General features: G+C 45.7%; 1 protein-coding gene across 22 annotated transcripts in view; it reads right to left on the reverse strand.

Annotated features, from left to right (window-relative positions):
- Nucleotides 1-1435: 1435 nt before the first annotated feature.
- Nucleotides 1436-16819, reverse strand: part of ATXN2 (ataxin 2) — a 1802199-nt gene continuing 1786815 nt past the window's right edge. For all 22 annotated transcript variants that reach the window (XM_086943042.1, XM_086943056.1, XM_086943053.1 and 19 more), the window contains one exon: nucleotides 1436-2065. In XM_086943042.1, the coding sequence (XP_086799168.1) occupies nucleotides 2037-2065 (29 nt within the window). In that variant the 3' untranslated portion in view covers nucleotides 1436-2036. The remainder of the gene's footprint in view (nucleotides 2066-16819) is intronic.

Below are 16819 nucleotides of genomic sequence, written 5' to 3' on the forward strand. Positions count from 1 at the left end.
TTCCTGTTACTATGCTCGTTTCTCTTCCTTCTGCTCTTAATTTCTCTCTATTCCAATGATCTCCCCACTGCTTATCATTCTATAATCTTTTTTAACGGTTTCTCTATTGGCATCGCTTCTTCCTCCCACACTGCTATCAACTATACACCATCCAAATCATTTTAGACAGCTAACTTACCTTACTACAAATCCATGCATTCCTATTCTAACCATCTTCATCCCCATTCTTCTTGTCAGTTTTAGATTGTATTCTGTGTGTTCAAGAGCCCCATTTTCCTAGTTCCTTAACTATCTCTTTCTGCCCCAAGAATCGCTTTCTTTGTGCAGTCTTAAAGTTCATCAATAGCTTAGCATCCCCATATCTTTTTTTAACCAATCTCCCTCTACTTTCATACTTCTATTCTACATTGTGACTCTGGCAATTCCGATCCAACACCTTTTTCGTTTTGATTGTTTTTCTCTCAATGCAGCAATCACCATATTCCTTTGTCTCTCTCCACAGTATCTTTGTGTCGTAAGAAATGTAAATCTTCTAAATTCTTACTTATTTATTTTATTTGCCTTCCCCCTTACAGTCCCATTTTCTTGTTTTGATTGAATGTTAAGCAGTGCATATCTCATTATTTAGTTACATCTTTAGGGTACGTTCGTTCCACATAGAAAACAAGGAGAACTGTCAGGGAGTACAAAGGCTAGGGGCAAGGATATACAACTAGGAAACCTAAACACCGTAACACCATCCTACCTCATTTAAAATTGTCTTAGGAACTCTTATCACATTTCCATAAACTATTCCTTTAAGAAAAAGGAAGGAAACATATTTTTCTTGGTGTAGCAAACCACAACTCCAAAAGTTGCCCATATGCATATTCCATTTTACTTCATCCTATGCCCGCTTTCCCTTGATTGCTGCCTGTGCAGCTTTCACGTCAACTACTTTGGCACCTGGATCTCTGCAGCTAGTTCCCAGAATCCACTGACCTGGTCACCTCTCAGAACTTACTTTCTTGACACCAGTTTACCTCCCTCCTAGCAGAATCAGTTGAGGCCAGAGTTGTTGCCAAGGACATCCAACTCGATGCCTTCTAGCGCGGGACACTCCGGTTGGAGTAACCATTGCGCTTTACAAGCTCACTAATAATAATAATGATAATAACTCGATGCCTGCTTGACCTCACCCTGATCACTCAATTTTAGACAACAATAACTGCTGTACCTATTGAGTAAATCTGTTCTACCTGCTTCATTGAACGTATCGGGAAATGGCAAGTATCCTTGGGGAATGCATGAGAAAAACCATCACTGAGGACTCTAAGCATTAGCATGCACACAATGCAGGATGATGATGGCATAGCAGGAGTTCCACATGATGCAAAAGGTCGCCCACCTTCTGATCTCCAGTCATCACGTTTTAGGAAACATAACACAGACACAATTCAGTTTTTAAAACTTTTTTATTTTTTTATTTTTTTTACGTTTTATTTTATATTATCTACAAAGTAAAAGTTTTTTTTTTTAACTTAAAAGTTACATCACTGTCTGGTGACAGCAATCTCCTCATCAAACCTGATTCATAAATAATATTCCATCAGTTTGATGATCAGTATTTTTACTGAACCGGTTTCAAGTTTAGTTAGAAGTAAAAGGGATCTCCAAGTCTTGATTTGTTTAGCGGTAATAGCAGCAAGAATCACTCTTGTTACTTCTTTTGCTAGCTGATGAGTTCATAACTCAGAAGGGTCATTAAAAAATAAATAACTTCCAGTTATCAGCAAGCAGTGTTGGGGCACTTGCAGGACTGATACAGTGCACGGAATTATTTGAATTGCCCACAAGGTCCTACATGCCTTTACTCAGTCTGAATCTTTCCCACTGCAAGATGAACTGTCAGCATTCCTATTGGATGTTACCAGAAATCAATACTTTTATTAAAATTAACAAATTCTAATTGTCTGTGCCTCCAGTTGATAGAAGCAGAAGGAAGGGTTTTTGGCCTACAAAAAGGTATCCAGCCTTTCAGTATCTCCAGCTCGGCTTTACAACTGCTGTTGGTGGTGGGCTTGCACTGTAAAAGAAAAACAATTTTCTTTTGTAGTTAAAGGACAGCAATGCGATGTTACGTTCATATTCTGAAAATGCAGTCATTAAAAGGTAGTGAAAATAAATTAGCATTACTTGTTCTGTTTATACCATATAATGTCCACAATATTAACTTGCTTTCATTTCATGCATTTTTGTCTCCATGATTTCCTTCATGCTTATTTGGTGTGATGGTTTATACACTTGAGACTTCAGTTCCTAACCGGTATGAGAAACGTGTGCATTTGGCAATTTTCCGTTGTAAGTTGGGTGAATCAGCTATTCTTGTAATCGTCAGTTAATGCAGACACATAGCATTTGCACTACATTTGACTCCATGCTGTCTTGTTGTGTGTCCGGGACTGTGCCAAAGTAGCATTATTTTTAAAAGCAAGAAGCTCAACACACCCTCCTGTGCACCCACTGCATGTACCTTGCCTTTATCCTCAAGTTTTTCCCTCCGGATGGACTTTCTGCCTCTGATTCCTTCAGACCCGTTACTTGGGAGGATCTCTCAGGCTTTCTGGGTTTGTTCTCTCAGATGTGCTTTCTTTTTCTGAACTTGTGACGTATTCTTCCAATATTAGACTCAATGGGTTCAACTCATCTACATAGCAATATAAATGATTTTAAATACTCATGCTGACAGGATATTTTTTAAGGATGTTTACTAGAGTTCTATCTACACCTCAACCAAGTTAAATGCATTTTTATTTTATCGGGATACTTTTACAGTATTAAACTGTCCAATAAAAGGCAACGAATCGCGCTACATAGTAAGAGGCAGACCTGGCCTGCACGCAGGTTTACAGCCTGGGTGTGGTTTACATCCCAAAAATGCGGCGTTTATTGCAGCCACACAAGAATAACTCTTTCCAACTTACTGTCACTAGCTTACACTTGTTATGGAATTAAATTGATTGTTGTGATAAAATTTCCAGGCGAGAAATAAATGTAATATTAATTTAGAAGAACTAGTCACAGATTCTATGAAATCATCACTGTTTAGGTCTCGCTTAAAACATCACAATTGTTCTTCCTATTCAGACATTTTGTTAGGGTTAGAGACCACCCATTGCTTACCAATGGTTGGCCTCATTGTCACGCTCATTAGCTTATTTCTTAATGGTCAGATGTTGCAGGCTTCTCTCCTCTACGTTTGTGCCCGTCCTCTGGAGTATGGACACTTCACTTTACTTATGTCCTTCCACAGCTAATTTTTTTAGGCGCTACTTCTTTCTTTGTGTTTAAGCACTCTACAAGAGTGTGTGATTTTCAGCTGCTTCCCTCTTGTGCTTATCCTCCCTGTGTATTCTTCCCACCCACTGACCATCCACTGTCTGTCTGCTTGTACCAAGCCTCTCCCTCCAACTGTTGCCCATCTTCTTGCACCCAGCCCCTCTTGCCCTCCCTCGCCCATGTTGCTACCCCTATCGGCCCTCTACCCACTGTCCATATAGCACCACACCAGCCCTCCCTCCATTGTTTGTGTAGCCCCTTAAATCACACTCCCTACTGTCAGTGTTGTCCCACTCTCTCCCTCCGTTTTCAGTATTTCCCCCTAGCCGCCCTGCCTCTTATCTCTATTTCCCCCAGCCGCTCTGCCTCCATTGTCCGGGTTGCCCCCACCCACCCTCTATCTATTGTCTGTTTTGTCCCCATCTGTCCTCCCTCTGTTGTCTGTGTGCCCCCTACCTGATGTCTATGTTGCTACCCAATCCACCACAACATTAAAAAATAAAAAAGTATAATGATGTGGACACCGATGACCTAGTCAAAACACTTTACCTCCCACAACCTCTGTAGCCCTTGCTGATCCCCCCCATTCAACCTGTGATACCTGCCACCTTGCAAAAAAACAACGCTATGACAGACACAGCTGGCTGCGTCATAACCTTTTGTCCCCTCACACTGCGTTGCCGCATCACACGCCCTCCCTTTGTGTTGTTTTCAACCCATCCTCTGAACAGCAATAAAACAAAAGTGGTGTGATATGGCCAGCACAGACTGTATCATAGCAATTAGCTTATTTTTTTACTTTCACCTATGCTGGCAAGGCACCTGCGCTGCTGTACAACATAGTCAAAAAACACTCACAAAGCTAAAACCTCCTTTAAGGGAGTCCCACTGGCTTTCCCAATGCTTGTTTTTAAGTGGAAAGAAAACAACACACTGTAGCTCAATAAAGCTGTTCACTTGGTATAGTTATGCTTTCTTTGAATTTTTTGTTTAACTGTCTCATGTGAACATTATTTATCTACATTAAAAATATTGACTTAACACTTTCACAACACCTACATCGACAAACATATTGAGAACACCGTCACTGTATCTATGTAAACTTACCCATCGTACAAGGTGTACGATTTCAAAAACGTCATGTGACAGTGTTGTACGGCACGCATGTCACAATCCATCAACAGATCAATGATCTGGGCATGCACTACGACTCATATTTACAATGGCTTGTGTAATCTGGCAAGAGCTGGTCCCCTATGACGAAGCCCATGTAGATAACCCAGAGGCATGCATGGAACAGTAAGGGAGACATGGAGCACATTAAGATTAAGAAAGAGTACGAATATTTAACAAATCTTCAGTAATGTTGCTTCTGAAAGATAGTATTCCTAGAGCAGATTATTTATGTATGTACGTTGTACTTGTATGGCAAGAACCTTGCCAAAAGACAGTGGAGCTATACAGAGATCTACCTTTGTACATTATTTATCTTTGAAACTTCCCATCAGATGGCTGGAAAAACAAAAATGTTCTACTGTCGTGGTCCATAGTAGTGCTATTGAATGTCATAACCAGCTTGATATGCCCAAGTGGTGGCCCACCCACTCCGCCGGCCACACGCTCGACCCAGTCTTCTCCTCAAGCCTGCACGTCTCCGTCAGCCACACCACCAAACTCCTCTGGACCGACCACTGCTGCATCCACTTCGAATTCCAGAAGCCCACCACCACACTCAACAGATCCACCGCCGCTGCTGGAGCAAAATCACTGAAGACCAACTACACGCAAACCTCGCTCCCAGCTCACCCACCCACCCAACCCTCCAACACCGACAACGCTGCCCACAGCCTCAGACGCTGGATTGAGAACTGCGCCAACACCCTCGCCCCGCTGAAGAAACCCCCCACAGAGACACCAGCAAGTGGGCCAGCTGGTTCACCCTAGAACTCCTAGCCTCCAAGCAAGCCTGCCGGAAACTAGAGAAGAAATGGCACAGTGAACAAACTCCGGACAGCCACGTAACACAAAAGGACGCCATCCTCAACCACCACCACCTCATCAGGGCGGCCAAGAGGACCTCCTTCAAAGACCGCCTCGACTACAATGCACACAATAGCAAGGAGCTCTTCAACATCGTGAAGGAACTCTCCAACCCCAGCTCCAAACCAACGAAATCCCGCAGTCGCAAGCCCTGTGCGACTCCTTCGCCACCTTCTTCGACCGCAGGATAGCAGACGTCCATGACAGCTTCAACACCCAGACAGTCCAACTGACAGTAACACAACAGACCCTCCACACACCATTGACCATGACCCCCTGCTAGCCTGGGCCAGCGTGAGCATCGATGACTCCATCAAGACCATGCGCACAATCCACTCAGGCTCTCTGTCAGACCCATTCCCGCACCACGTCTTCAACAGAGCAAGCAGCGCCATCGCACCCCACCTGCGCAACGTCATCAATCTCTCCCTCGAGACCACAACCTTCCCAGAGATCTGGAAACATGCCGAGATCAACGCCCTACTCAAAAAACCTAAGGCAGACCCAAGAGACCTTAAGAACCTCCGGCCCATCTCTCTGCTTCCCTTCCAGGCCAAGGTCATCAAGAAAACAGTCTACAGACAGCTAACTTGATACCTCGAAGAAAACAGAATCCTGGACCCTTCCAAGTCAGGTTTCCGCAGCAACCACAGCACTAAGACTGCCCTCATCGCCTCCACCGATGACATCAGGACCCTGATGGACAACGGCGAGACCGCAGCACTCATCCTCCTAGACCTCTCTGCCGCCTTCGACACAGTCTGCCACCGCACGCTACGCGCACGTCTCCATGCTGCAGGGATCCGAGACAAGGCTCTGGATTGGACCACCTCCTTCCTCTCAGGCAGTACCCAGAACGTCCGCCTCCCCCCATTCCATTCTAAAGCCTCCGAGATCATCTGTGGCGTACCCCAGGGATCCTTCCTCAGCCCAACGCTGTTCAACATTTACGTGGCCCCGCTTGCACACGTAGCCTGCCAGCACGACCTCAACATAATCTCCTACGCCGACGACACTCAGCTGATCCTCCCCTCACCAAGGACCCCATCACCGCCAAAGCCAACCTCCACGAAGGAATGAAGGCCGTCGCCGACTGGATGAAGACCAGCCATCTGAAGCTGAACTCTGACAAGACGGAAGTCCTAACTCGGCTCCAACCCTTCAGCCTGGGACGACTCCTGGTGGCCGACGGCACTGGGGGCAGACCCGACACCCACCGACCACCCACACAACCTGGGAATCATCCTCGACTCAACGCTCTCAATGACCAAGCAAGTCAACGCAGTCTCCTCCTCCTGCTTCAACACCCTCCGCATGCTGCCCAAGATCTACAAATGGATCCCGACAGATACAAGATAGACAGTCACCCAGGCCCTTGTCAGCAGCAGACTCGACTACGGAAACACCCTCTATGCGGGAGCCCCGACCAAGCTCATCAAACGACTACAATGCATCCAAAACACCTTGGCACGACTGGTCCTCGATGTACCACGCCACGGCCACATCACCCCCCACCTGAGAAACCTGCACTGGCTCCCCGTCAACAAGAGGATATCCTTCAAGCTCCTCACCCACACACACAAGGCACTCCACAAGACCGTCCCAGCCTACCTCAACAGACGTCTCTCCTTCTACATCCCCAACTGCCAGCTACGCTCTGCCGACCTCTCTCTCGCCACCGCCCCGCGCATTCGCAGAACAACTACCGGTGGGAGATCCCTCTCCCACCTCGCCAAGACATGATACACCCTCCCACTGAGCCTTCGACAGACCCAAGACCTGCTGACCTTCAGGAAGATACTCAATACCTGGCTGTTCGATCAGTAGCCCCCCCCAAGCACCTTTAGACCCTCGCGGGTATGTAGTGTGCTTTAAAAATGATTGATTGATTGTAGTACTTTAACGGTGTGACCTCGCACAAGCTTCTTCAGTTGCCAATATGTTCCAGCTCAGCAACCTTTAGATGGCATAAGGACTTTGAAATGAGGTGGGCAGGCAATCTCCTAAGGAAAAACAGTATCCATCAAACCAACGACACAAAAGGCATGTCATATTTTCTTTATTAGATACTCTTCCCCTGGCAGATTCTTAGGTTTGAAATATCACTCAGCAGTACCTAACACATCTGGATGGAGATCAGATAAGCATGCAGAGAACCAGTGACCCAAAACTGCTGAACCAGTGTGCTCCTAAACAAGTCTTTAGCCCTCGCATCAGTCATATTGTCTTGAATATGTATGCTAAAAAGATCACCTCGTGGCTCGCAAAATCTCCTGTGAAAGCACCCCGATCAACGAGCACTGGTTGCTAGCCTTTTACCTTTGCAATGGTTGAGTCATGCTTTTACAAAACATTATTGTTGGGGAAGTTGCCAGACTCACATCAATCTTATTTTTTGGCCTCAAAATGCCCACAATGCCATAGTAGCCCCTGCTACCTACGGAATTGATTTGTGTGTGGATGTGCTCAATGTGAAAGAAAATGATGCACAATCACGCTTCCCAATGGATGAACTGGGCCTACCTATTTCTCTAAGCCGTATGCAGTAGTTGGGGGGAAGAAAATGTTTAATTATACAACAGCAGGCCAATAGTTTAAGACAACTAGCTAAGCGTCCCTTGAAGTATTTTAGATAGTTATGTGTATATATAAACGTTAACAGTGGGAGAAGGGAGGAAAGTTATTGTCAGTTCGGCTACAGGAAAGGCAGCAAGCCCAGATGAGATACCAACCAAGCTTTTTAAGCATAACTTAAAGCTATGGGCACCATGACTTACTAATGTTCTCAGAGCATTGGTCATTATATGTTCCCCATATTCCTTGAAGAAATCTGTAACTATACCCATCTATATAGTGGAGAAGTGTGGCTCAATGGTTAGAGCTGCAGACCCTGATGCAGAAGTCTGGCCTGGGACCAGGGTTCAATTCCCGCCTTGGCGGGTCTTGGGCTCAATTTCCTCGGACCTGATCATTCTCGCCTCGGTGCCTATTCTAACCATGAGCCTCACTCTGCAACTCGGGACAATAGCTTGCTTAATCTCCACAACGGCCCCAACAACGCTAGGATGCCTGGCCTCACCTTGGGGGTGCCCAGGAGTGGGCACTTCACAGGGAAAGGCCAGGAAGGGTTCCTTAGCGGTATTCGTACAAAGCGCCGAGATGCCTCCGGGTAGTCGTGCGCTATACAAATATGTAATTATCATTTATCATTTATAAGAAAGGTGATAAAAACAACCCATCAAACTGTCAGCTCATCTCCCTCATTGATTCTTCTTCAAAAATCTTCACGAGGGTGATTCTAGGGAGACTGGAAGATTAGGCATCAGATAGAACCTTCTTTACGGAGGCCCAATATGGGTTCAGCCCAGGCTCGGGCACTTCTGAACAAGCATTAAAAGTGGCCCTTTTCCTAGGTAAATATATCAAGGCCAGGAGAGGAGCCATGCATATGGCTTTCATGGACCTCTCGTCGATCTTTGGCTTAGTGGAGAGGGACTAATTATGGGTTAGTATGGAGCAAGCAGGAATCGATTCTCCCTTCTTAATGACCCTGAAAAGGTTGCACCAAAATATTACAATGAGTGTTCGATACACTCAGGATGGTGACCAGACGCCCCCCTATTAATGTATCGAGAAAGGTTAAGACAAGGTTGCATTGGACCTTTTTTTATTTCTATTTTATATAGATGTCCTCGACTCCTTTTTAAAGTAATTAATCCCAGATATTCCTAAAATTGGTGTGCAATTCGTCCCTGTATTGCTTTACGTGGCCCTAAAAATAGACGCTCCATCAAATTTACGGTGGGGGGAATACCTATTTCGAAGATTCCAAACTTCAGTTATTTGGGCATTTTATTCTCTGCTAATTTGAGCTGGGACAGACTTATAACGCAGAGGGCTCAGCAAATGGAAGCCGCATGTGAAATCGTTTTTAGGTTTGCCAATAAACTGGGCCATAAACCTCCGAAGGAAATGGTGATGCAGAACAAATACGTGTCAGACTGTGGCCACATATGGAGCAAGAGTATGGGGATTTGCTTTTGGGAAGCACATCCAGATGGTGGAGAACTTATTCTTGGCTAGACTTTTAGGACTACTAAGATCCACATCAAGCCATATTACTCATAATGAAGTAGGGCTAGGATTCCTTGAAGACTTAGTGGGACGTGTACTCATCTTGTTATGGGAACAATGTTGGTCTTTTCCAGAGCTGAAGTTAACATGTGACACTGCTGAAGCCTACTTGATGCAAAGCAATGTGCAGTCCATTCCATGGTTTCTGTTGAAAAGTCGCTCGAAGATCTTCGGGATGATAAACTTATGGACAAACAAAACTGATATTAACTCCTCTTCGAAGGCTCAGGTTAAGTTACAGTTCTTGGAATTTAGGGAAAATGCAAGTCTGGAGAAAACAATAAATATGGTAACAATTCAGCACTACATTATGCTTGCTACAAGTAACGGTATGGAACCCTACCTTTTGTGGGTGAAAGCCCGGAACATAGATTGTATCTTTCGCCGATGTGACTTAATATGATACATTTTTTTTAGGACTTTTCCAGTTGCTGGATCTTGGTTTGCTTCACTACTATCTAAACTGCGGAAGATAACGAAAACTAGGCATAACACACGAGGAGCTTTTAACTTGTAATTCCCCATCTGTCAGAATATTGTGCGACGTGTTTTTAATTTGTTATGCTCACCTGATTTATTTCTCTGCCATAGTGCCCAGGCCCGGACTGGCCGTTGCGGGCATCGGGCAATCCCCCGGTGCCCCGCAAGGGTTGGGAGCAGTTTTGGGCCCCTGGGGGCCGTTTTTGTTACAGGCCCGTTTATGCAGCATAGCTGCAAAATCAGCCCTGCAACAAAATCGGCCGAAAACCGGGCCCGGCAAAGAGCTCAGACTTCTCCCCGGGGGCCGGCCGAGCACTTTGCCGGGCCGGTTTTGGTTCCCAGTCCGGCCCTGATAGTGCCTGTTCCGCCACGGCCTCTGCCGTTTGAGTGGAGGGACGTACTTGGCAGTATCTACACGCTGCACTAGAAGTGAATAATCACTTAAGGGCCGCGCTCTAGGCGCCACTCACTTTCTCTTTCGCCCCTGCTATTTAAACTTGCAAGGGACGCGGTTGCGCCCGTCTGCTGCCGAAATCCCTGCCCATTTAATAATATTCACTACATTATATTCTGTAGAGCATTAGTCATTGGTCCACCTACATTTTTTACTATTTTAAATGGCAGATTACCGCTACTCAAGTGCAGAACTTAAGGCATTAAATAAGCAAAGTCCGGCCAAGCCGCAGACCAACCCCATGATCTACCCTCCAGCATTATTTCCTTATCATTCAGACACAGAACATGCTATCACAGTACCTTTTCCCCCTGCACCAACACAATGCTGACAAACGTAGAAGGGATAATAGGGGCTGAACAACTAGCCAGGCTTTATCTTAATGCCCGATCAATTCCTAAACATACTCTGGAGATATGGAGCCTTCTTGACCCTGAAAAACCAGACATATGTTTTGTCACTGAAACTTTGCTTCATGAAGCCGTCCTCCCCGATGTTGCAGTTGCTTTCCCTCCAGAGTATACATTGAACTGACTGGACAGGACCAAAATGAGAGAAGGAGGTGTAGCTATCAATGCTAGGGCTGACATTAAGATCAAGCTACTCAATACTTTCCTTACCGAATGGGTGGAACTGTGTATTTTTAAAATAGAGAACCACACTAATAGAAGCTGGGGAGGTGCATTAGCCTACCAGCCACCTGGTACTAAAATTAACTTTACTAATAAGCTGACAGAGATCATTGCCCCACATGTGCTAGCAGCCAACAATTTTCTTCTTATCGGCGACTTTAATTTTCACGCAGAACTCCTAGATGATCCTGATACTATCCAACTTATCTCTACTCTTGAATCACTGGAACTACGGCAATAGATAACAGGGCCCACGTATAAAGCAGGCCTTACTTTAGATCTCCTGTTCACGAATTCCCCTAACATTGAAGTAGAATTACCCATTCCGATTCTCTAGTCAGACCACTGTATTCTAAAATTCTGCCTACAGTCTGTCCCAATATATAGTAATCGAATCAGTGAACAAAGGCTGAGTAGACCGTGGAAAAAAGTCAGTCCATTAACCCTTGCACCCCCATCTCAGCCTCCCATCCTATAAAGACACTGATAACAGACCAAGCAGCAGAAACTTTTGAGAAGGCAATTACTCAGGCACTTGATATTGTAGCACCTCCAACTAAAGTTAAACTCAAGCATAAAGCTTCACCATGGTTTAACGAAGATCTATAACTGGATGAACTGGCCAGTAGGAAAGCAGAGCGCAAATGGAAAAGGACTAGAAAGACGGCGGATAGAAAGGAGTACAACCTCATACATAGACACTATCTTGATAATATAAAATCAGCCAAAAAGAGATATATTAGTCGAATTGATAAAGCTGCAAACTCAAAAAGAATTGTATAAAATATATATTTTTTTTATTTTATTTCCAACCAGCCATTAGTCACATACCACACAAGACAAGTCAATCTTCACTTTTCAGTACTACATAACATTTAGAGCCACAATCTACATCATATTCAAATCAGTTATCACTTTTGTAATTCTTGCATCAGCCAATGTTATCTTGCTGTACATGTATCTTTACACTCCCCAACAAGCTGGTACTCACTGTGCCCCGTAGCATCTATTCCCTGTGTGGCATACCAGGCATAGTGGCAAAAAGGCTAGTCGTGTCTTGCGTCAGATCATGGTTCGGGTTCCGGTGCTACCTGTAAGTATTGAACAAGTGGCTCCCAGAAATCTCGGGGACGCAAGCTTGTGGAATATCCTCAGGATAAGTCTCTAGTGTCGTCTTACAATAGGTCACGTCTGTGATCCAGTCTTCAAGCCTGGGGGGTCTTTTGCTTCCCCACTTCATCGCAATGCGCCTTTTAGCTAGCAGCGATGCTACCACCAAGATTTTCCTGCGTCTAGCATGTTTGAGTTTCCTAACACCCAAAATGCATACCAAGGGAGTATTAGGGATCTGTTCTGCCAGCATTTCGGATAGTGTGGCGGTGACTTCCTCCCAATATGTCTGCAGTTGTGGGCATGACCATGAGGTGTGTAAGAAGTCAGCGCTCGGTGCGTTGTACCTATGACAGTTGTCGGTCTCTCTCACGCCTAGCCAGTGGCGGTCCGTTCATTATGGGCGTTGGGGTGTTGCCCCCCCCCATCCCCCGCGCTCAGCCGCAGCCCGTCTTTGAAGTGAATCAGTTCAAAGACGCCGGGCGAGGGCTCCGAGAAGATCTCAACTAACTGCATGATGCCAGACAGCCCTGAAGGGGGCGGGCGGTCTGCCGTCATTTGTCAGGACATGCAGCAGCACCACAAGTGCGCATGAGTGGGGACGGAGGGCGAAATTTCGCACCGTGTCCACTCAGGCGCACTTGTGTTTTTGCTTGGTTGCGCATGCCCATTAGGAGCCCTTTGGCCTCCTAATGGGCGTGCTACGGGCGAGAAGGCCTGTGCCCCCCCTGGCGCCAGGATTGGCTGAGAGGGGCTGTGACTGTGAGCCTGTGACGTGATACATGTGAGGGGAGCAGAGCAGAGCCCAGAGGTGGCGCGGACCGGAACCAGGAGCAAGCAAGGTAAGGTACGAGACATCCTGGCTGTCTCTTTCCTGCACTGGTATACTTCACAAGTTCACATACTCCTAAAGATTGTAATTAAAATGAGCCGTGTCCTCGTGCCCCTGTCAGCAGCAGCAGCAGGCCTGTCTAGCGCCAGGCCACACTCGTGCTACCCCACGGTGACGGAAGGGCTGGCCCTGGTAAACACAACCACAAGGGGCCCCCGGTGTACAGTCATCAGTGGAGGTCAGGCGAAGCAAACGGGTTAGGGTTCACGCAAGGGCCTTGGCATGTCCGTACCAGTACGGGGTGAGCTGTGCGCTACTTGGATCCCCCAGCTGCAGGACTCCGGGTATTCCTGTAACTAAGATTAATAATGAACACATTTCTGTCACCACCGCTCTCGTTTGTATTGTTACTTTCTAGGTATTCAGAATAGGTGTAATTTAATTACTACTTAACTCATTTGATCGACTTCGGAAAGATGAAAGGCTGAGAGGAACCGGGAATCGAAGCAGTGGCATTCATGCCATCCCCGGATTCTAGCAAGGACCACATTATTAACTGAGCTATCTTCTCAGCTCATACGGACGTTGCAGGGATGTTGTGTTGTGTGTAGTGTTCCAGTGCTGAAGTAGTAGGAGACACAGCACCCCAGGGCCAGGAGTAGGAGTGGTGCAGAGGTCTGTGTATGTGGCCCAGTACTGGAACTTCAAGGTCCAGTTCTGCAGCAGCAGAAGGCACCGCAGGGCTGTATCAGTGCACCTATAAGAGTGTGTGTGTGTGTTTTTCTTTTATTTTAAAGTGTTTTGTGCGAGCGTGCGTGTATGCATGCATGTTTGATGGAGAGTTTTGTCGTGAATGGATGTGTTTGTGTGTACGCGTGTGTGAAATTTAATACATTTCTTTGAGTGTTGTCTGTTGTGCATGTGTGTGTGTTGTCTGCAACGCGAGAGCATGTTACTCATTCACGCGGCAAAATCGGTAATAAAAAATACCTATGCGTCATGATTTATAACTTTTAGCGCAGGCGGCCTGAACAATCTGCCCCCAGAGAAAACAACAGATAACCATGGTCTGGCGTGCCTAGACCAACCGTTCTTTGCAAGGCTGCACTGACTATTCTTTGTAATACGTTCTCCTGTTAACCCAAAAACAGGGATTTCCTTACTTTGCCATTTATTTTTTAGCACGATTCGCATTAAAGGGTCGTGTAATACGTGCCATTCGATCAGAAAGTGTCCTGGCACTATAAATTAATGATTCTTCATGATTTTGCAAGTTAATTATCAGACAAAAAGAGAGAGTAAAACTTGGAGAAGCTTCGGGTTTGTGAAGGTGTTTGTATAATTTATATAGTTTCTAATTGATGCCGAATATGCTAATTTCTGATTTATTGTATTTAGAATGCTAGGCCCAGCAGAGTTCCCTACTGTACAAAGATCTTGACACGAAACGTTGCCTGCATATATTATTTTGACAAATTGCCGAAATTAATACCCCTCTAATAAAACCTATGTCTTGTATTCTAGTAGTAGACCAGCTGCAGGGATATCTTACTGCTAATATGGGCGTGGTTGGATTTGATATAATTATGTGGAGAAATATGATGCGCGACCTGTAGACAGACAACGAAAATGTGATGGATGAGGAACATTTTAAATCCTGTACATCTGCACTGATGAACTTAATCCATCTGTGATTTCTAGAGCCTGCTACCCTTCCATACTTTCACTCTAGGCGCTTTATTGACCCTGTCTATTGTAATGCTGAATGCACTTCCTATCAACTAAAGGGCCGCCAGCATTGTTTCTTCCTCGCATGTTGTGTGCGCTTGCAATGATGAACATGTGAATGCCCGTTTTTGCAACAGTAACAGCTGCAATTTACAGCTCTCGGGGCCTCAGTCCCTCAGTAATTTCTCATTTCCATAGGGTTCCTCAGGGTCTCACTGGTAAAAAGCAAGCAAGTCGAAGCTACCCAGCCCTGCCAGAGTAACTGTACTAGCGGTTTCAATAACTCTTTTGAGACCGAGTTACCAGCAGGCAGGCCGCCTGTGTCGTTTCAGAATCGAATAAAAGGTAGTATTTTATCGATCCAACTAGCTGCTACCCACGCTGGTTACATTAGGTAAAACGAGCGTACATGCCTAAGAGGAACCCGGGATTGTCTACAACGCGATGGTAGGAGTCCAATTAAAATGGCAATCTGAGCCTACAGTTAAATTAAACACTGCCCGGCGTCAACGATGCTCTTGGCTGAAGGGACGTCTGGTTCTTTCCTGAGTCCTTGAACTTTTGGCTGTCACGCTGTCAGTCTTTAGTGTGCAACATTATGCGTCCCACTGCGCTCGCTCGCAACGGGGCAGTATGCCAATCATTTTACGCCTCACCACCTTCAAATGTCACCAGCCGCCACTGCGCCTAGCCTGTGTAGTTTGGCCGGCGTATAATATAGTTGATTGAGGAATTTGAAATGTATGATACGCAAGTTGCAATTCGACGTGAGAAGTGTGAGTTGTGTGCAGCTATACTGCCAGTCTTGTTCATCAATTGTATCTCCTAGTGTCACCTCCCATCTACCTAACGCTGCTGGAGGTTTCTCAGTTTGTTCCTCTTAGGCTGCGTTACATAAGCGGGTCACCATGATTTTTCCAGTCGGGAGCCGTTAATAGTATTTGTAATGTGTTCAATTGTGTAAGTTCATCTGGAAATGTGTTATATAAAGATTGGACAGCCGTACGTAGTAGTATGTATGCACATTTCTTCAGGGGGAGCTGATGAGAGCAAAATGAGGGGTCTGTCCATTTAACCACATGCGCGCTGTGCTCATTCTCCTGGAATGCTGACTTTTTAAAAAACCCATTGTTCATGACGAGCTGGGCTCGTCATCAGTGTTTGAGGAGGCTACACCATGACGAGCCCAGCTCGTCATCAGCCTCGAAGGGGTTAATAAAGGAGTTATGGGGATACAGTCGTCCCGTAGAGGTCAGATCCATCTCCGTCAATAAGGTATTCATTTTCTATTCTTGCGTCACAGTAAGTCTAGGGTGTCTCGCCGTGGGTAATGCTCTTGCATATACCGGTAGCTTACCTGCCCTGTGTGCCAATGCATGCAACGCCCTTGAGGTGCATAGAGCTGTGAATCTTGTCCTTTGGTGTATATCGTACCGGGTCGGCTATGAGCGCAGTCAGTGGCAGAGGATCAACGCTGTCTTTTTCTACCGCAATGTGTGGTATATATGCATGGGGTTTTGTCCAGTAGTGTGCATTCTGTGCTTGTGCGCAGAGGTAGTATAGGTGGAAATCCAGTGCCTCAAAGCCTCTTAAATGATATGGTTGAGTTAAGACCTTCCAGCTCGTTCTGGCCGGTTTGCCTGCCCATCTGAGCTTTTGCATAACAGAACACAATCTTACGAAAAAGGCCGCGTTCAGCCATATTGGCACATTCCAGAACAGATACAGAAACATGGGTAATACAATCATTTTCTGTAAGGCTATCCTATCCGCCACTGAGAGAGGTATTTTTATCCATTTATCTCCCTGTTCCTCCAATCTCACCCGTGCCTTCCCAAAGTTCTCTCTAATAACCAACTCTGGGTCACGGTGGATCCAGACCCCTAAATATTTAACTGGATCTGACCGCAATTTTGAAGGATACTCCAGTTGAGGTTCCCCTGTCTCCGCAGTTAAGGGTAGCACAACTGATTTGTCCCAGTTTATTCTGAGGCCGGCATACCGTTTGTATCTAAAGTATTCTCTAATAAGCGGATTTAGATTTCTGTCTGGGTACGTAGTGTAAAGGACCATATCGTCAGCATATAACGC

This window comes from Lissotriton vulgaris, chromosome 11 (genome assembly GCF_964263255.1).
Source record: "Lissotriton vulgaris chromosome 11, aLisVul1.2, whole genome shotgun sequence".
NCBI lineage: Eukaryota > Metazoa > Chordata > Amphibia > Caudata > Salamandridae > Lissotriton > Lissotriton vulgaris.